This window comes from Bubalus bubalis, chromosome 10, assembly GCF_019923935.1.
Source record: "Bubalus bubalis isolate 160015118507 breed Murrah chromosome 10, NDDB_SH_1, whole genome shotgun sequence".
NCBI classification, from domain to species: domain Eukaryota; kingdom Metazoa; phylum Chordata; class Mammalia; order Artiodactyla; family Bovidae; genus Bubalus; species Bubalus bubalis.
The window spans coordinates 13275107-13296486 of NC_059166.1; the positions used below are offsets into that span (position 1 = coordinate 13275107).

Consider the following 21380-nt stretch of genomic DNA (forward strand, 5'->3'; position numbering starts at 1 on the left):
ATGGAAGCAGAACTAGATGTCCTTGAATTCTCTTGCTTTTTCTATCATCCAAAGAATGTTGCCAATTTGATTTCTGCTTCCTCTGCCTTTTCCAAATCCAGCTTGAACATCTGGAAGTTCATGGGTCATGTACTGTTGAAGCCTGGCTTGGAGAATTTTGAGCATTACTTTGCTAGTGTGAGAGATGAGTGCAACTGTGCAGTAGTTTGGACATTCTTTGGCAGTGCCCTTCTTTGGGATTAGAAGGATAGGATTCCAGTCCTGTGGCCATTGCTGAGTTTTCCAAATTTGCTGGCATATTTCATTTTACTGATAGTGGATAATTATCCTTTTTACCAGTTTATTTTCTGCTCTATGAAGTGGGACTTCCGTTTTTTGGCCTAAACTTTGTGCTTTTAAACATCTGTGAAATGGTAAGTCCATAGCAGAGGCCAGAAAAGTCCCTTTAGTCGCCTAGGGTGACCTCTCACACGACACAACCCTAAGATGGGTCTGAATTTCTTAGTCTCACATTATCTTGAGATTTCTCTTCTTCCATGTCCTGGGAGGAGCCTCAGTACTGTTGTTCTAATATCGTAGCTACGGTCATCTCCTTTCTTCTCCTGGGGAGTCATACAATCCATTGGTTTTTCAGGAGGAAAAAAATCTGTCCATTGAGGATCCCTCTCACAATGCTTGTCAGTATTCAGTCTATCCTATTGATATAAGAAGCAAAATTCCATGCCCTAGTCCTCTCCCTCAGAGAAGGCAATGGCACCCCACTCCAGTATTCTTGCCTGGAAAATCCCATGGATGGAGGGCCTGGTGGGCTGTAGTCCATGGGGTCGCTAAGAGTCAGACACAACTGAACGACTTCACTTTCACTTTTCACTTTCATGTATTGGAGAAGGAAATGGCAACTCACTCCAGTGTTCTTGCCTGGAGAATTCCAGGGATGGGGGAGCCTCGTGGGCTGCCGTCTATGGGGTAGCACAGAGTCAGACATGACTGAAGCGACTTAGCAGCAGCAGTCCTCTCCCTGGATAGTTCATGTTTTTCAATCTGCTTCTAAAGCATGGAAGGTGAAATGAAGTAGAGTGGAGTCTTTGGGAAGACTTTGGTTGTAGAAGTGAAATAAAATAGGTTTCCACATCTTTTCATAAGAACATGAGAAGCAAAGAAAGAATTAAAGGCGAGAGCCATGTGTGAGAAGGGAGGCTTGTCAGTACTTCAGACATCTGTTTACCTTATTTAGGCTCCCTGGAGTTAATACTGACATGCCTGGTTACTTTCACTTGGCAGTAATTCCAGTCGACTTGCCCCTAGCTTGTCCGTCTGGTGTTTTGCTTAGTAGAGAGACAGAGGAATGGACTAAGATGCTTTTCTTTGAATTTAATTAGGCAGATGATTTAGCAGAATCTTTCAGTCAAAGTGTATCTTTTCTCACTGATTGATTCTTCTCAGATTCTTCCAGAATTAATTCTTCCAGATCCAATTTTTTTCAGTCTCTCTTATCTCTCAAAAACCCCTCTCCCATTTGGATTCCTGGGGACAATGAAGTTGGAGAAGGAAAAAGTAAGGACTCCACAGACCTAGGTTCTCATCTCAACTTGAATATGGAAAATATTTTTGCTCCCCAATTAAACAAAAACTACCCATGTTATAAGAAATTCACTTTGGAAAATTCCAAGTTTCTTTCAGCTATTAACACTCAGAGAAACAATGTTCTAAAAGTTCTTATTTTGGCAAACCAGAAATGGGACACGGAAACACGGAGGGCTGAAATAAGCATGGCATTAACATAACAGTATAATCAGTATAATTCAATGTACTGAAACATTTCAGCTCCATTATGTCCTATTACCCTTTGTTACTCTGTTAAATTCAGGGATAGAATAATTTTTTTTTTTTTTTAAGATAGTCTCATCCTAGGGGAGCTTACAATTTTGCAATTTTGTAAATTTTGGTATTTTTTTTTTTTAGAAATGTAAAAAGGGATCACTGAAATAAAGGGACACTTGAGAATGGCCTGGTGTTTGGCTGTATAATAGATTCAAAAAGCCTAGTTTGATCTGTCGCTTGCAGTATTGAGATTGGCATCCTGGCTGTCTCCTTATCAGTTTATTGATGTGAATTGTTAGCATATGGTGCTCACAGCATAAAATGATGCTTCTGGGGATCAAGAAAAAGAGTAGCTTTATATCACAATTGAGTTTTTGTAGTTAGAAATTCCACAAATAATTAATGGATTTTATTATTTTTTTTTCAGGTTGAAGGGCAGACTCAATCAGAGACCTGAATCGAGTTATCCCAGAGACAGAAGTTCAATCCAAAATGTCACAGCTTAATACAAAGGAAAAACTCCAGATTTTGACCCATCAAAAGCCAACTTTCCTATTTTCTTTATTCTCATTTCAGTGGGGGCACAGCCTGTCAATAAAGAAAAAGTCATGAAGAGGTTATCAATTAGGGAGCATTCTGGGAAGTATGATAGGTAAGGTAAGATAATAGGCTAGTCAGTCATCCTAGTGAGACCTCAAACACTAGCTCGATGAAACTAAGCATAACAGTTTTGAAAGACCTTAAGTTTCAGGGCCATATAGGTCTTGTTTCAGATCTTAGTATTATCATTTATTAACTGGCAAATTTGGGCTTACTACTTAAATTTTCTGAGATCTGCTCTCTTCATTTGTAAAACTTGAAAGATATCAGTATCTTCCTTAAATGGTTGATGTAAAGATGAAAAACATTTCAATAGTATGTTTAAAGATTATTGATATGGAGGCTTATGTATACTGTAACTTTCAACAAACGTTAGCTAAAGTGATGATGATGACGATGCCTCTTATGGGTTTCAAATTTAATGAAGTAGATACCATGTGCTCTGATAAGACAGAGGTTAAATGTTGATACTTATAAAAGTGTTAATTTTGCTCTGCTTGTATTGATTTTTTAGAATGTTTTCTCGTGTGTGCTAAAGGTAACTGATGCATCAAAACCTAGATTTTTCTAAAATCACAGCTATTTTCCTTGACCCCTCCCCCCCCAATGATTTGATAAGTTTAACTTCACATCTTCATCTATCTTGACTAGAATATATTATTTTCAAATATCAACTTAACTTCAAACAACTGTGTGGGCAGAATATCTCAGCTACATCAAAGCATGAATTCTATTATTGTTCCAGGAGACTAAAATTTCTGATAAAGGACATATATCTTTTTGTAAAACATATTTTATAAAGCAATTAAAGTAAGGGTGTGTGAAAGGGCATGCTCATTCATTCATTCATATGCTTTTATTTTTGAGTTTCTAAAGTGTTGAAAAAATAGTACTCTTGAGGAAATTATCTTTGGTTTGGTTTACATGTCTTAATATATGCTTTGTGGCATTGACTCATGTACCAGTGTCTTTCATGGAAATGTGACACATTTATTTAAAGACGGAAAACTTCTGTTTACTTTCAGAGTAATGATCCTTTTTCAAAAGATGACATCAATTTCTCCTTTGATACTTGTACCTTAAATTCCACAAAATGGATAGCAATTTTAAAGAACAGAAGATTGGAGCTTGACTTTTAACTTGAGCTCTCTGCTGCCTGTGTTTCTGAGTGACAGGGTGTTCAGAAATAAAATAGACATTGTTTCAAGGCAGGGACGCACTGAGGAATGTCTTATAGCAATGGTTCTTGAGATTCTCTTCCTGTGAATCCCATTCATTCCAGACTCCACTCTGTCATTGCATTATCCTTCATACTTGTGGAATATTTGTAACATCTGCTTTGAGAAATACTTATAAATCCTAGTCAATGGGGTTCTCTTTCACTGTTCTATGAAAATTAACCAAGGCCCACTCCACTCACTTTTCTTTATCTTGTCTCTGAAACATAAATAATATGTTTAATGAAATTTGGAAAATTAAATAAAGACAAATCAAAAAGTATCCCATTGCTTGGGAATGAGTGTTTGCTAGATAGTATGATTGAAGAACCCTGGGTTAGTTACCATAGTCCTACCTTTGACATTTATCAGCTGGTGAAATGGTTTAATTTTCTTCTCCACTGGACTGTACTTTTAGAGATAGGTAGAACCTGATCTGGGCTTCCCAGGTGGCTCAGTAGTAAAGTATTCATCTGCCAATTCAGGAGACATAGGTTCAATCCCTGGGTTGGGACCATACTCAGGAGGAGGCAACCATTCCAGTATTTTTGCCTGAAAAATCCCATGGACAGAGGAGCCTGGCAGGCTACAGTCCATGGGGTTATAAAGAGTCAGACAAGACTGAGCAACTGAGCATGAGAACTCAGTCTATTTTTCTTAATGGTATATTTTGGAGCCTCTAAGAGGGTGCTTTGGAAGTAATGTTCAACAAACATGAGCTTCAAATTCATCTTCTTTAGTATTAGTTTGGTTTACAATGTTTTTCCTTGTCTAAATGCATATTCTTTATATGTTTTGTTTATTTTGCAATGTAGTTAAATAAGCTTTCTTTTGTCATTAGAAGGAAAGACTGTTTGAAGGATCTCATTTGCCTGCTTTTAATAACACCTCTTAGTGGCCTTGGATCACCAACATCACCAGAAGCGTGCTTATATTCAATTCCATTCAACCCATGTGGTTTCCTCTTTAGTACTGATGGGGACTGAGTAAGTATGAAATTATAATGTTGACAATAATTTCCCTTGTTCTTTTTGGCAGGCACAATCAGGGTCTGATATTCAGGTTATACTGCCAGCAGCATTTTTCAATTAGCATTTAATACTCCCCCACAAAATGCTCAACCTTTCGCTGGCACTGAGCCCAGTGTTTCAGTGAAACAAACTTTGCTTAGAAGCAAAGGCCTTTTCTTTCATTGATCTCCTTGTTCCCCTACAGTTTCTGTACTAGGAATACTCTCAGCTTTCAGGGACACTGTGGATCTCAAAGATGTTATTTTCCAGTTTGTGCTTGCTTTATTTGTAGTGTTTACTGCTCTGATTTTAAAAGTTGACAGGCATTGCCTTGCAAGTCCTGGAAAAATCCATTATGAAGGTGTTAGGAATAGACATTCGCACAGACTCACTGTACCATCATTAATGCATCCTCCATGAAGAGTTCCATGTTTTTCACCTATTTTATTGTGATTAGTGAGTCAGACTCTAACAGAAGCCAGGACTTTTTGCAAAGATGCTATTAAAATTTCTAAATTTTCAAAGCTTGTATTCAGAGGACACCACTATTACGAGTTATTTTTTCTAATTCAAGTAAACTATTCTGCTGAGTAAAAAGGAGTTTCATCAGATGAAGTCTGTGTTTAGACTTAGATTCTGCCTTAGACACTTTGACTATAATACCAGTTTAAATGTGAAACATCTAACTTAAAAATAGATATTTTTTTTCCAAAAAATAATTGGTTTGTGTCTTTTTTCTCTATCAAACTTTTTATATAATATAGAGAGGCTAATCAATAGGGAACTGAGTAAATTGTAGTTAAATGTCCTTAGAATTCTGTTCACATCATCTTAGTGCCAACAAAATGAAATTAGAGTAATCCAGGGCATTGGAATAAATCCAAGAATGACAACAGGGACCCCATGCAACGCTTTGCCTTACCTCTGCAGAAATCGTGATTCCAAAAGGCTAAGCTGTGTTTCAAAGTGTAATAATATGATTGATTTATGAGAAGGCAAGAATACTGAGTGAATGTTGAGATCTTGCATGCTGATGAGTGAACCCAGTGGGAGGGAAGAGAAGAAATTCCCAGAGGGAGGGAAGGTGAAAGTGAAAGTCACTCAGTCCTGTCTGACTCTTTGCGATCCCATGGACTATACAGGCCATGAAATTCTCCTGGCCAGAATACTGGAGTGGGTTGCCATGCACTCCTCCAGGGGATCTTCCCAACCCAGGGATCAAACCCAGGCCTCCTACATTGCAGGCAGATTATTTTACCAACTGAGCCACCAGGGAAGCAAATAACTAAACTCCTTACTCTTATATAGCACTTTTAGAATTTACCACACATTTCTGTATATCTTATCTAATTTGGACCTAAACTCCAAGTGAGGTTGAATGTGATTACCATTCCTTTGGTAAAGTTAACTAGAGAGACTCAGGGAAGCTCTGTGGCTCTGATAACTAGTGAGAGGTAGAGATTCAAACATTAGTCTCCTCGTCCTAAGGTTAGCACTGTGTCCACGCTAGAACGCCTATTATTAATGGAGCTGATTGGTCAATTTCAGGGAGCTTTTTAAGACATCCTGGGCTTTTGCTTTTCAGAGAGATAGTTTAATTTACTATTTATTCTATAAACAGCTTCTTAACATTCAGAGAAATCAAACATGTGGACAGATCTCTTAAACCTCCTTGCCCAGCAGGACTGTTTTCTCCTCCATGAAATAGAGGTCCAGATCTATGCACCTCAATCTTGACTGTACACTAGACTCATTAGACTCACTAGGGAAGCTTTTAGATCTATCTATGCCCAGGAGCTATGCCCGGAGTGTCTAATTTAATTAGTCCTACATGCATTGGAGAAGGAAATGGCAACCCACTCCAGTGTTCTTGTCTGGAGAATCCCAGGGACGGGGGAGCCTGGTGGCTGCCGTCTGTGGGATCACACAGAGTCGGACACGACTGAAGTGACTTAGCAGCAGCAGGTGGAAACAGGTATTCTTTCTTTTTCTAAAGCCTTCCCAGGTGATTTTAGATTTCCCTGCTGGTCCAGTGGTTGAGAATCCACCTGCCAAAGCAGAGAACATGGTTCGATTTTCAGTCAGGAAATGAAGATCCCACATGCCATGGGGCTATAAGCCTGTGACCCACAACTACTGAAGCCTGTGCACCCTCAAACCAGTGCTCTGTGATGAGAGAAACCACCACAGTGAGAAGCCTGTGCACAGCAAGGAAGAGTAACCCCAGCTTTCCATAACTAGAGAAAGCCAGCGTGCAGCCAAGATAAATCCATAAATAAATAAATAAAATCACTTAAAAAAAACCCTTCATAGTGATTCTAACATGTGATCAATATTGACAACCACTGGAATAGAAGATCTGAGAGATCTTCTTGGTGTCTAAGTGTGTTGCAAGTGTTTCTGCAATACCTCGGATAGTCCATGAGTTAACTCAAAGAAGAATCAAATTTGATTATTCATTTTATCCTGCCTGGATTTCTTGCTAGAATTTAGCTCCAAAAATCTCATGTAAGAAATTCTGGGAACTGTAGCATTCTTCAGCTAGACTATCTTACTCATCCAGTTGGAACATTCCCTAACTTGGCTCTCCTTACGGACTTGTACCTAGTGGCCACCTGGCTGATCTAAAGAATTCCTGGACATTCCAGAAAGTTTTCTCTGAGCACAAGTAATCAAAGAAGCAGTCATTTGGATACAAATGGGGACTGAATTAAAGATGCAAAATCAGACAAAGAAGAGATTCCAGGGAATTTTAGGATATGATTGAGCAAAACCAAGGGCAGGAAGCCAGAAGATTACAAATACTGCAGAACACCTAGGCTGCCCCTAGTCCTCTTTATCGGGCTGGACAGTCTAAATTTTAAAACACAGTCAATAAACCTTTTCAGAGCGACTTTTGAAAACCACTAAAAACAAATTTTAAAAAAATGATCAAGTTATGTAAGTCAGAAAGAAGAGGAAAAAATTCCAAGTGATGAGGTTCTGTGCTTCAGATGCCTAAATAGAAGTGGAGGGAGATGAAGCTGCCAGTCACCACCTGGGTGCATGGGGGTGGGTGTGCGTGCAGGCACAGGTGACTTTGAGAACAGATTTCATATTTGCTAAGAAGCTAATATGAATTTACGGGTGACAGTTTCAGTTTTTCCTGAAAGCTTCAAATGACTGAAGATGAAAATACTGAGAAGGCCTAGAAAATTGCACCGATTTAAGATAACCACAAAGCATATCCAATAGATGGTAATTTTTCAGAACCACTATTTTCTAAGCACTTACTCCGTAATCCCTGGCCAAGAGTGGTAATGAATATTGTAGATTGTCTGGGTTAGATGAAGACTAGGAGTTGAAGATGGCCACTGGGGTGACATGGAGATGGTCCTGTGTGATTACTTTTTTGACCCAACTTCAATATCCGTTTCAGAAAAACAGTATCCTCTGTCATAAAAAAGGGGTATTCTCTTTCCAAAAAATCAGTGAGAGCTTTTATGTTTTGTATGGGGCTTCCCTGCTAGCTTAGTTGGTAAAGAATCTGCCTGCAATGCAGGAGACCCTGGGTCGGGAAGATCCACTGGAGAAGGGATAGGCTACCCGCTCCAGTATTCTTGGGCTTCCCTTGTGGCTCAGCTGATTTGTATGAAACCTCATTTTGTACTGATATTTCTTCTTCTTGAAAAACACTGCAAGTTTGTACTAGATATTTTAACAAAATGCTTTGTTTCCATCTAGTAAATAACAAAATGCAATCAAATTTGCCAAAGAAGAAAATATGCTCTTTTTTATGACCACTGCAAGACTATGAATTCTACTCAGTACATCTGTACCAGAGTTTGGCAAATGACAGCTTGTGGGCCAAATTTGCCAGGTAAGAATAGGATTCTGTCAGAATGGTTTTACATTTGTAATTTGTATTTAAATTTTTTATATGTATAATAATTAACTTGGTTGTTTTTAATCTGAGGATGCTATAAGGAAGTAGTTTGGTAACCCTTATTATGGAATAATTTGCATTATAGAGTCAAGTAAACCAAAAGAAAGGTTTGTATTATTTTGTACTGAAAGAAGAATCATTTCATTCTTGCAAAAATGAGTCAACAAAAGAACATATGGCATGATTATTTTCTGATAATCAAATGTATGGATTTTCATAAAATTCAAAATATTATATTCATAAAACATTAGGTAAAATTATTAAATATGCTATTAGAAAATCAATTCTTTTTATGTTGTTAATGAGAAACATTTTAGAAGCTAAATTTTTCCATGTCTGCCTTCTACATCTGTTTTAGTTAGAATAACAAAAACCAAAAATAAGTTTATAGGTAGTTTTATATTTTTAAGTGGTTGAGAAAATAATATTTTGGGGCATGCAAAAATTATATAGAAATTCACATTTCTGTGTCTATATACAGTTTTATTGGAACACAGTCATGACCATCTATTTTCATTTTGTCTATGGATACTTTTGGGCTACTGTGGCAGAATGGAATAATTGTAACAGATACCATGTGGCAACAAAGCCTAATAAATTTACTTTCTGGCCCTTTACAGGAAACATTTTTAACACCTGGTCTAGACTGCGAGGTCATCCCTCTTCATCTGATGGGTGTCCGTTGTCTGTACATCTAAATGTAGTAAAATAAGGTGAATTCTTTCCTTGGAATCATTTAAATCCAAACTTTACACTGGCTTATGAAAACACCTTGGTATAAAATAGATTTTATTAGGTTCCAGAATTATCTCCCTACTTCACTGGTGCATTCTCACCCTTCTTAGAGTGGAGGGACCAGGCTAATTCACACATCTGGAGCCATTAAATTATAGGCAGTTTAGCTTTCTATTGAAAACTAGGGTAAGAATTTTGTGGCTTAAAAATTACTCCAAACTTTGTTGAATATAAATATCAAGAACTCTATATAGAAAACAATGAACAAGGACCTACTATATAACATAGGGAACTCAACTCAATATTCTGAATTACCTATATGGAAAAGAAACTGAAAAAATAATAGATATAGGTAAGTGTGCTGTGTGCTAAGTTGCTTCAGTTGTGTCTGGCTCTTTGCAACCCCCATGGACTGTAGCCCACCAGACTCCTCTGTCTATGGGATTTTCCAGGCAAGAATACTGGAGTGGATCATCATGCCCTCCTCCAGGGTATCTTCCCAACCCAAGGATTGAACTTGCATCTCTTATGTCTCCTGCATTGGTAGGCTAGTTCTGAACTGCTAGCACCACCTGGGAAGCCCCAGATATAGGTATGTGTTTGCTGTACTTGGTTGCTCAGTGGTGTCCAAGTCTTTGCATCCCTATGGACTATAGTCTGCCAGGCTCTTCTGTCCACGGGGATTCTCCAGGCAAGAATACTGGAGTGGGTTGCCATGCCTTCCTCCAGGTGATCTTCCCAACCCAGGGACTGAATCCAGGTCTCCTGTGTTGCAGGTGGATTCTTTACCATCTGAGGCACCAGGGAAGTCCAGATATAAGTATACGTATAACTAAATCACTTGGCTGTACACATGAAGGTAGCATATCATTGTTAATCAAAGTGGAATGGATTTAAGTTGGGACTTGAAAAAGAAGAAGAATTTTGATAGAAGAAAGAAGTATTGAGGTCACGAGGGAAAATAGAAAGAGTAAAGAAAAGGTATAAAAGAAATTAATATGTAGCATTTTTGAAAACAGTGAGTGGATCAGCTTGGTTTAATTTATTCAACATTAAATTATACTAATACTTGTTAGTACATCTTAATGATTACTATTGAACCACTTCAGGACACCTACTTATATCTAACTGATAAACTAATACCTGATTGAATTGAAAGAGCAAACTGCACTTGAAAATATCCTTGCCTGGACAGAAACTGATGTCCAGAATAGAGTGATCTCTTTCTTATTTCATATACTCCATTGCATGTTTCATCCTGTGTAAAAGCCCTACCTACCTTCCCCATTGGCTTACAAAGATTTGCTTGGTTAGACTTGGTAGAATCTTTCTGATAAGTTTTACAATGCAACATCCAGAAGGTGATTAATTCCTGAAGGCAATATTAAAACAACTTCTGAACGAATTAAAGAGAAAATGAAAAAAAGACAGAGAGAGATCAGAACTTAAGCTGAATCTGAGAAGTCTGGGTCCAGATCAGAATCTTCTGTGTGATCTTTGAGACTCAACCACAGGCAATCACAAAGGCTCTACCTGGCACCTTCACGAGGGGAAGCATCCTTCCCACCACTACTTAGTACACAGTCTCCAGGGAGTTGTGGGCAAGGACGTGTGCCCCTCCCCCACCTTTACCAACCATGCTCCTGGGTGTATATGCATCTTAGCCCAACAACCTCAGTTTGGACACCTTCGGGAAAGGCTTTAAGACACTTTGCTGAATGGATAGTATTCAGCATAATTCTTGAGTTCAGGGACCCCATGGTGCTTTTGGTGAGACTCTTCCCAGGGGTCTCTCTGAAGACCTTCGTATCAAGGGTCCTCTAAGAAATTCTTCTTACTCTGACTCTGTGCTTTCCCACTTTTACCCCATCCTTTCTTGTTAGTCCTGGCCCCTCAGTCCATAAAACGGGAGTATCCTATGGCTTGGGGCTCCTTGTGCGGTGAGATGATGGCCTCGTTTCCCCTTCTCCACATCTGTGCTCATACATGTGACCTGGTGCCTTTCTGTGGGGAAAATGGAACACTGAGGATGGCACCTTTCCTGTTTAACCTTTTGCTTATTCCCTCCCAGGAAGTGAAGAAAGGCTTGACTTTCAGGGTCGTTCATTGTCTTAATCGACCACTACAACATCTGGCAGCTCAGCATTTTCTCTCTCTGACAGAATCCGTTTGAGCTCATTTAGAATCCAAGGAAGTGAGATGGAATGTTAAATCATTTAATGTTGTAGATGACTAGCTTTTTTATCTCCAGATAGTAAAGGTGGAAAAACTATGGAGAAACAGTCCTTGAAATTACCACAGAAAATGTTAGTACTACAAGTTACCAACTAGACTAGATGTTAGTCTAAGTAACCCATTTTACAGAAGAGGACTATCATGCACTGAAGAGTTTGAAGTTGAACCATTATTGGCACTTTTCTTCTATGCTACTCTTCCACTCTGGATTTATTTCTTGATTCAAGGACTCTTAGACTGAGGTACTGGTGGGGAAGGAAATAGGTGGCCTGAAGCAAGAACAGATGGGTAAAGAAAGTAGTTGCTATGACAAGCTCATTAAATGATGTTTCTTGTATATGATGCTTCTTGTGTCTATTGTCTCAGTTCACTTTCAAGGACCCTGACATTTGCTTGAGCTTACCTGTTATGAGTAGTCTTACAGTTATTACACAACCAGGGATCAATGCAGAAAGAGATGTAGTTTGCCTCTTCAGAGAGCCTTCACTTTCTTTACATATCAGAGATCCTACTGCTACCAACACCCTGACCTCAAGAAGTATACCGCATTCTATCCATGGCTGTGACCTACTCCCTATCCATTAAGCAAAATGTACTAAAACCTTTCCTGAATCCCAAGGCAGAAAAAAGGTGAAAGGAAAAGCTTGGTTTATAAATGGTCATGGTAGTTCTGACTGGGGCTGTGTAGAATTTTTCTTAAGAATTTCTAATTGTTAACAACAACCTACACTCAATGAGTCTGTAAAGCTCTATTTATTAATCAGAAAATTACATAGTAGCCAGTTATAAAATAACAGAAATCATGAGTTTTGCAGTGCCTGAGACAACAGCTTGGGTGAAGGTAAACCATTTTGGAAAGGGATTTCAGGGACCAAGGTGGGAGGAAGGCTGAGCACTGAAGAACTGATGCTTTCAAACTGTGGTGCTGGAGAAGACTCTTGAGAGTCCCTTGGACTGCAAGGAGATCAAAGCAGTCAATCCTAAAGGAAATCAACTCTGAATATTCACTGGAATGATTGATGCTGGAGCTCCAATACTTTGGCCACCTGATGCAGAGAGCCAACTCATTGGAAAAGACCCTGATGCTGGGAAAGATTGAGGGCGGGAGAGGAAGAGGGTGACAGAAGATGGTTTGATGGAATCATGTATTCAATAGACATGACTTTGAATAAACTCCAGGAGATAGTGAAAGACAGGAAATCCTGGCATGATGCAGTCCATGGGATCGCAAAAAATTAGACATGACTTAGCAACTGAACAAAAAACAACAAAGGTGGGAAAGAAGAAAAATGAAACAGAAAAGGAGGAAAAGCCAGTACATGGCTTGAAATGGTCACAATGTGGATTAGACCTTCCAATGTGCTTTGTGATCTGTACAGAACTGTGCATTATTTTGATTGACTTTTTTCTTTAAAACATTCTTGACAATAATATACTATCCCATTTTAAATGATGGCCACATTCAGCCTGGATGGGAGAGGAATTTAGGGAAGAAAGGATACATATATATGTATGGGCTGAATGCATTCACTGTTTACCTATCACAACAGTATTAATCAGCTATATCCCAATAGAAAATAAAAAGTTTAAATTAAATTAGAAATTAAAAAGAACCCCAACAAGTGGAAAATGTCAGCATTCTTCACACCAGAGAAGACCACCTGATCCCAGATTCAAGAAACCAGAGATGCACACCAGGGGACCACCTGAGACCAGATTCAAGGAGCACAGGCCCTGTACATGCCCTAATCTTATCAACAATCCGACCTTTGAACTGTTGCTATAGAACTCTCATCAAATCCTCCTATGTGGGGCCACATAGTTTCTGAGGCAGAAGCCCACTCTGTCCCCCTTTGCCTGGCAAAACAATAAAACTATGCTTTTATACTTCAAAAAAAAATGATTGCCATATTTTGTAATAGTTTATCACCAAACTTCTCCAGAATATTTGTGGTAATTTTCATAATATAGTTATCCCACAAGTAATTTTTTTCTTTAAGACCATAAAGCCTTTCAGATAATGAACAGTTATAACATTCTATCATCTAATATCTGGATTTTAAAACTTTAGCTATATGACAGTATCTCTTTTTCTCCCTCATGTTTCTTAGAACAACTCTGTAAGAATGATACTTAAGTTATATTTTTTAATAATGTTGCTGATGAAGGTATGATGATGTTTCTTAGAACAACACTATAAGAATGATACTTGTTATATTCTTTAATAATGTTGCTGATGAAGGTATGATGATGATAAAGTGAAGACACAGGATAGAAAATAACTAATCAAGGCATCCATAGTATCTTTGTTGTTATTTTGCTGCCATTGTCCTTGACGCCCCATGGTTTAGTCAATGTATTAAGACATTGTAATAAATGTTATGCTGATCTGGTTAGAAAACCCTAACTACTTAATAATTCAAAAGTATTTGTTGAATTTTGAATAATAGCAGGAAGTAAGCATTTTATCTCAGTACTTTAATAGGTACAGCATTATATTCATCTTTTTAACAGAGGCAATAATATCTGTGAACTGAGCACTTTGTAGTGAAATAACCATAGGGTGGAGATAGTCTAGTTAAATATTCTCAGCTAAATAGATATAGTTCCTTCACTCCCCAGAGGCTTTTCTCATTACTTCATTGGTCACTGAACTATTTTTCTGTTTATAGTCATATTCCAGAGGATTACCTGAACCTTGGAATTAAACACCTGACTTGCACAGGTGGGTGTTTGAGGTGACTTTCCAAACAGTACTGTATTCTGGTTGGAACTTTAAGCACAGAAAATAAGCATAATATCATGTTCTCAGTAAGAGACAAGGTCATCATCCTTTTCCAAGTCATCAAAAGTTCAGAGGTAATACCTTTAAAACAAAATCACCCAACTAGTAATATCTTTAGCACTAGAATAAAGCTAATCTGTTTATTCCATAGCCAGTTGTTGCTCTATTGGCTTTCTGCTTTATAGAAAAGCATAAACCAGAGAGGAGAAAAATGAGGAAGGAAAATACCAAGAGAAGCAATAAAAGCTAAATGATTATGCTTTAGATGACAGAATTTCAAGATGGTTTTATAATTTCTTTTCATCCTTCATTCTCCAGGATTACAGACATAAATTTGGATTAATTTATTATTTCCACATTATTATCTAACCTACTCTGTCAATGTTGTAGTTGAATTAAATCATGAGCCACTCTAAAAAACAGAAAATTACATTGTCTAAGAGCAATTCCATGGTATTGAACTAATGAACTTATCTGTCCTTGGAGAAATAATTTATATTTTCTGTGCCACATTTTACCTACCTAGCCTAGAAAACCTCTAGGTTTCCTTCTGGCCCTATAAGCTTATGAGTCCATGAATTTTCTTAGGAGAAAGGATAAATTTTCCCTTCATGGGCAGGGATTTAGTTGTTATTTTTATTATCATAAATGCAAAAGAAGACAGTTTTCATATTTGAGAGGAAGCTTTGTATTGAATTACATAAAGTAAATGTTTTAAAAATAAATTCTTCCATTGATTCCCTTCTTGCATTTTTCCTTCTGTTGTTAGCTTTCTTTGCAATAGATGGTGCTCTTTACTCAGAGAAACTACTTATGATTCTTCATCAAAAGATCAAGAAAATTAGTTTTACTCTTAAACAATCATTAATTAAATAAATTAGACATAAAAAGCAGAAAAAATCAATTACAAGTAACTTGCACCACCTTGATAAAGAAAGCATAATGAAGAAAATGATTGTTAAATGATTTAAGAGCTCCAGTGAAACCTGCAATACTTGCTGAATAGATGAAGCCAATATTGCAGCTAAACATGGAAGTACCATAGAACCCCTAGTAGGAAGAAAATCCAAAGTCAGGAGCCATTTTAAAGTGTTAAAATAATTATATACTTCTCAAAAGTTAAAATTTAGTATTACATATTAACATGTAGGATTTGAATAGGCACATCAACACTAAAACAATCTACATCAATCTCAGCTAATATTGAACTTGTATGCTTTTTGCCAAATAAACCTGGAACATCTGGACAAATAGAAACTGGGCCACAAACTCTTCTGAAATAATTTCATTGGATGAAGACACTTTTAAATTTGTTTAGAGCAACCATTACAACTTCCTATGTAATAGTTTATCATCCAGAATTATGCTGCTTTTGGTCACTTCTAACTTGTTTCAACTTTTGAGGGCTTTGAAAAACAGTCCTGCAGTTCCAAACCACCTGACCTATTCCTGATTCAGTTTGTGACTCCCCTAGCAGATCTGTAGCTGTCAACTGCAAACTGGTCTAGGCAACACAGCTGTCACGTTACGGCAAAACAGCACCGTTTACTGTGGAAAGACACCATAAAAACTTCCTCTATGAGTGAGGAAGAGGAGGCTGCAGCAGTCGTGCAGCAAATCCACTGGAATCAGCAGGAGCAGGCAAGTTGCCAAGGTTCATCTCTGAAAAGAACAGAGAAGGAAATCTGCCCCTTCTGCCCCCAATTAAGGATAAAATAACTAGAATCTCTCTTCTATTTTCCATAAATGATTGTTTCCACAGCTCCTTTGGAAGGGACTATGGGACACTGAGGTTAAGAGCCCAGAGCCCTTTTGGCTCAGTATAAACAAGCTGTAAGATAGAGGCTTTGTTTTTTGTTTTTTTTTGTTTTTTTTTTTTTTTTTTTTTTTTTTTTTTTTTGCCAGAGCTTTAAAGCTTTTACCAAAGCAACTTCTCTGTTTCTGAAATTTTGGATTCTTTATTAACGGAGGGAAGAATAGAAAAGTAGGCTTTTGTACTCAAGCAGCAACCACTCTACTTTCACCTCTACATCCTCCTCTGTTTTACCTCCTTTTTTCTCATCCTTCCCCCCAACACCCTTTATGCCTCTATTAGCCACCGAAATCCGGAGCCCTGTGGCCTTCCTTACCTGACAATCACATACATGACCAGGAAGTTTCCGAAGAGCCCCACCACGCACACGATGGAGTAGAGGGCCATGATGATGATGGCCGTGATCATGGAAGGGCTGCCGGCCGAAGGGCACAGTCTGTCGCTCCCGCCCAGCTCGGTGCGGTTCGGACCGCATGGGTCGGACAGGTTGCCTTCTAAGTGGGAGAAGTTGACCCAGGAGCTGGGACTAGGTGCTGGGGAGCAACTTGAAGGGTGTGTGAAGGGATCAGTGCAGTTGCTGGCGTTCGTGGGGACGGCGCCGCTGTCCATGGTGCTGACCGCCGGCTGGGACCACGTTGGGAGTAACCGCGAGCACCCTGACTTTTCGGGTTCCACGCGCGAGCCGCTTCGTCTCGCCGCTGCCACAGCTCCTGTTATTTCTTACAGCGACCAACCCCGGCGGAGGCAGAGAGAAGCGTCAGGCAGGAGAGAGCTAAGCATCTGACATTATCCTCTGCTTGTAGCCCCCTCCCACCTTAGAAGTACACAGACAGGGCTCCAGCCCCACACCGCCGGGGGGGAAGGAGGGGAGAGCTGTGCGGGATCCGGAGGCTGGAGCCGAGGGAGGAGAGAGAAGTGGATTTTGCGCAAAGCAATCCAACGACTCGGTTTCCCAACTCGGCACTCCTCTGTGCAAACACCTCTAAGGGCAGGCAGAACCAGGAAGGGAGTTGGAGGGAAGGGGTTGAAAGTGAGACAAACGGAGAGTTTTTGGCGGATGCAAAGCGTTAAGGAAGGGGGCTGACCTCACATTTTTCAGCACCGTTTTCGTAGTATACCATGACAGAAAGACGCTGGTCTGACGCCACCCAGACATCCCAGACCCCAGGGCTCTTCTATCCCTCCTGCCTAAGCAATCATTTGGTGCAGGGTACACAGAATCCTCTTCTGTAGCCCTCCTTGCCTCAGACTTTTTCTGTCTGCAGAAAAAGTCACCATGTGTCTCATGACTAAAGGAGAATTTCCAACCCTTCAACCCTGCCTGAAACAAGAGTGATTCCTTCTCTGAAAAGAGATGAGAAACAAACTTTTAGAGAGGATATCTATTCCCTTTACTTCATATTCCCTTACTTCTCCTGGAGCAGAAGCTTTATTTGCATCTAATTTCTAGCTTGCTGACAAAGAGGCACAGGGAGTTGTGGCTTCCAGAAAACTCAAAGAAAGACAAGGGTGACATTCCATATATAAATTTCATAGGTTTGGAGTTATTAATTATTGGTTTTATCTCCAGCCTTCCTACATGTGCTTCTCAGTAGAAGACTGTGAAAACCAAGTGTCTACATTATTTCAGTGTATTCTAGTGTAGACATTCCAGGAAAAACTACATAGACATCTGGAACTGGAATGGCTCATACAAGGTTGAGGATTATTCATATGCTTTAAAATTTGATAAATCAAAAAAAATTGATAAATCACTTTTAAATCCACAGATGCTTCTACTTTATTAATACATTTTGTTTTGCTTGTCTTTGTTTTTTGGTAATGTTAACACAAATTCTGAAATAATTCTCATTTCTATTCATGGGTATATTTGTCTGCATATGTATCTTTTAACTACTAACACTATCATTAAAGATCCCCAGTTGGTTGTAGAAAGCTATATCCTTAGTGAACAGGGATCAGGGTGAGGTAGGGAGCTTGGAAAGAACATTTAATTCCAATATTATTTTTATCACTTGTCTGGAAAACATAACACTGGTGAACTCCACTAATCATAGATAATTTTGCCAATGTTCAGTATTTTTATCTTTTTTTATGTTGAAGGATATAGTGTCAACAATAAAATGTTATAGAGATCTCCTACAGAATAATAAAAATGTTTCACCACATATTCCCCTATGAACTAATATATTAATTCACCCATATTCAGCTGAAATCTGTCTGCCATTATTCAGTCTCTTGAGGACACACAGAACCAGTCTAAACTTATTTATGCAAAAGACAAATTAGCACAGTATAATAAGTCCTTGCCTTAAACCCAGATCATTTTGTGAACCTTAGATTTGTAACTTAAACTTTTTAGCTGTAGGAATTTGGATATGTTACTTTACCTGACTGAGTGACAGCATTCTCATCAGTAGAAAAAAATGTATAATACCTTATATGACTTTTACCAGGATTAAATGAAATACATAATGCAATTGAGTGATTTAATAAATACGTCATTGTGATTATACTTCATATATTTGAAAATAACTGAGTAGTCTCTTCTGCAAATTAAACTTTAGCTTCCTTAGACTGGGTCTTAAAAGATGCAGCTTTGAGTTCTTTCAGGAAATTGGCCCCTTTTCTAGTCACATTATAGTTTGTAGATCTGCTCTTAAAACAGTGTTCTAAGGATAACCTCACCAATAAACACTGAACAATATTATAAACTTCCTTTTTCTACCATCACAGATTTTGGAGCTCCATTCACTTTTTATTTTTGAAGTTACATTACTCTCATATCTCCTTCTAGGTCTAGTATAGGCAAAATTTCTTAAACATAATCCAAGTTAGTTCAACAAATATTTAATGATCTACTTTGGACCAGGTGTTAGAATTGAAAAAGACAGATATGATTATTTTTGACCACTGAAGCTTACTCTTATTCTTGGTAAATCATATTTTTCCTGTTGTATAAATTAATACATTTTAGAAAGATCAAAGTACAACACTGTAAATTGTTTTATTTTAAAATTACATTTAATTAGAACTAGTTCATAATTCAAATCCAGCAAGATCCTTTAAAGTGATGAGTCTATCATCTTTTTTATGCATGCTTCCTATTTTGTATATCTTATTTACTTTCCCAGCTTTATATAGATTCCTCAAGACAAACTCAATCACTGCATAGTAAAATGTCTCCCTTTTGCTTTGTCTGTGTGCAAAAGACATACATATATACATATATATATGTACACACACATGTTTTTGGTATCTGAAGAATATTTATCATTTTGTTGATATTTCTCCTTAGCCTACATTTTCTATTTAAAGAAAGAAAAATTTATCATATTAGTCAAGATTTGCCATTGCTATAAAATTCATATCATACATTTTTTTCATAAAAATATTTGCTTCAAAGCAACACATCAGTAATAGCTAGGTTAGATCATAGGCAAATATTAAATGTTTCCCCTCTTCCTAGAATTTCAAATATATATTAGTTTTAGTTATTTATTGACTTCCCTGATAGCTCCATTGGTAAAGAATCTGCCTACAATGCAGTAGACTCTTGTTCTATTCCTGGGTCTGGAAGATCCCCTAGAGAAGGGATAGGTTACCTACTCCAGTATTCTAAGGCTTCTCTTGTAGCTCATCTGGTAAAGAATCCATTTGCAATGCGGGAGAACTGGGTTCAATCCCTGCGTTGGGAAAATGACTTGGAGAAGGGAAAGGATACCCCTCCTCCAGTATTCTGGCCTGGAGAATTCCATGGGTTGTATAATCCATGGGATCACAAAGAGACATGACTGAGTGACTTTCACTTTAGTTATTAATATAATTATCATCATCCCACACTTATTTGAGTATCTTGATCCTGATTTTTTTTGGAGCATGGTTGTTAATGAAACACATGACTAAGAACTATTAATGAGAAATACAGGTGTAAATACTACACATGAAGCTATTACAGTGGTTTGAAGTTCAAGTGAAAAAGGACATTCAAGCTTACATTAGAAGAACATTTTATGTATTTGCTTACAGATTTTTTTGTTATTTAGTATAGAAACTAATGATATTCTAGAAGCATTTTATTATAATATTATTCTTGATCTCTGTATTGATGTGTAAACATCCAGAGAAATGGAACAGATATCCTTACTTGCATGGCAAAAATAAAACAAATAAAAATTTCACAGCTACCTTAACTTGATAACCTGAGAGAGACCTCTGAGATAGGGACATCTGGGATAAATCAGAAAACAGCTCAAAATCTAGGGTCTGCTATTTACTTCCTTAGTCAAGGAAGTGACTTTGTTACTTACATAGAAACTTAGTAAAGTTACTCATGCTTCCTGATACTGGATTTCCTCCTCTGGCAAATTATATATATATATATATATATATATATATATACACACACACACACACACATACATATAAGTTGCTCAGTTGTGTCTGACTCTTTGCCACCCCATGGACTGTAGTCTGTCAGTCTCTTCTCTGCACGGAATTCTCCAGGCAAGAATACTGTAGTGGATAACCATTCCCTTCTCCAAGGGACCTTCCTGACCCAGGGACTGAACTCAGGTCTCCTGCATTGCAGGCAGATTCTTTACAGTCTGAGCCAGTAAGGAATCATATATATATATATATATATATATATTTATATAAGAATCAACTCCAAAGGGTTTTTTGCAGAACTGCTTGTATATGAATTTGTCCTTTGCCTTTTGGCTTTTTAGACTTTGTTATATGTGGCTTGGAGATTAGCAAGAAGAGTTATTGAAATTATTATGTAATATTTAGTATCATAGAATTAACCGTAAAAAATCTGATTCTTTTAAGAGACTGAAGATGAGTGTCTGTGAGTCCATCTCAATGGACTCTTTCAATTCATCCAAGCATCTAGTTTAAGTGATTCATAAGCCTAAATATCTTTCTTAAAATATGAAGGAATTTCAATTCTATTTGAATCTTGAGATCATGGCAACTAAGAGAAAAGACTCCAGCAATAATTTTATTCTCTCATACAGTTATTAACTATTGAGGCTTTTATTTCGAAGGTATTTTAAAAATTTTATCTGGTAACCTGATTTCCAACTGGGAGACTCCCCACCAGACTCAGTTTTCTCTGCTTACAGTGGAGACCTCTCACAGTGACAGCGCAGTCCACATGTGGTTGGCTTTCACACATTCCCGATTACCTGCTAGGTATGATTGACTGCAGAATAGAATTTAATGTTCTGTTACA

The 21380-nt window shown here is 37.9% G+C and overlaps 1 protein-coding gene across 1 annotated transcript in view; it reads right to left on the bottom strand.

Moving 5' to 3' along the window:
- Nucleotides 1–16765, bottom strand: part of OPRM1 (opioid receptor mu 1) — a 161656-nt gene extending 144891 nt beyond the window's left edge. Inside the window, exon 1 of the mRNA XM_044924064.2 lies at nucleotides 16458–16765. Within this exon, the coding sequence (XP_044779999.1) occupies nucleotides 16458–16750 (293 nt within the window). The 5' untranslated portion in view covers nucleotides 16751–16765. The remainder of the gene's footprint in view (nucleotides 1–16457) is intronic.
- Nucleotides 16766–21380: the final 4615 nt, after the last annotated feature.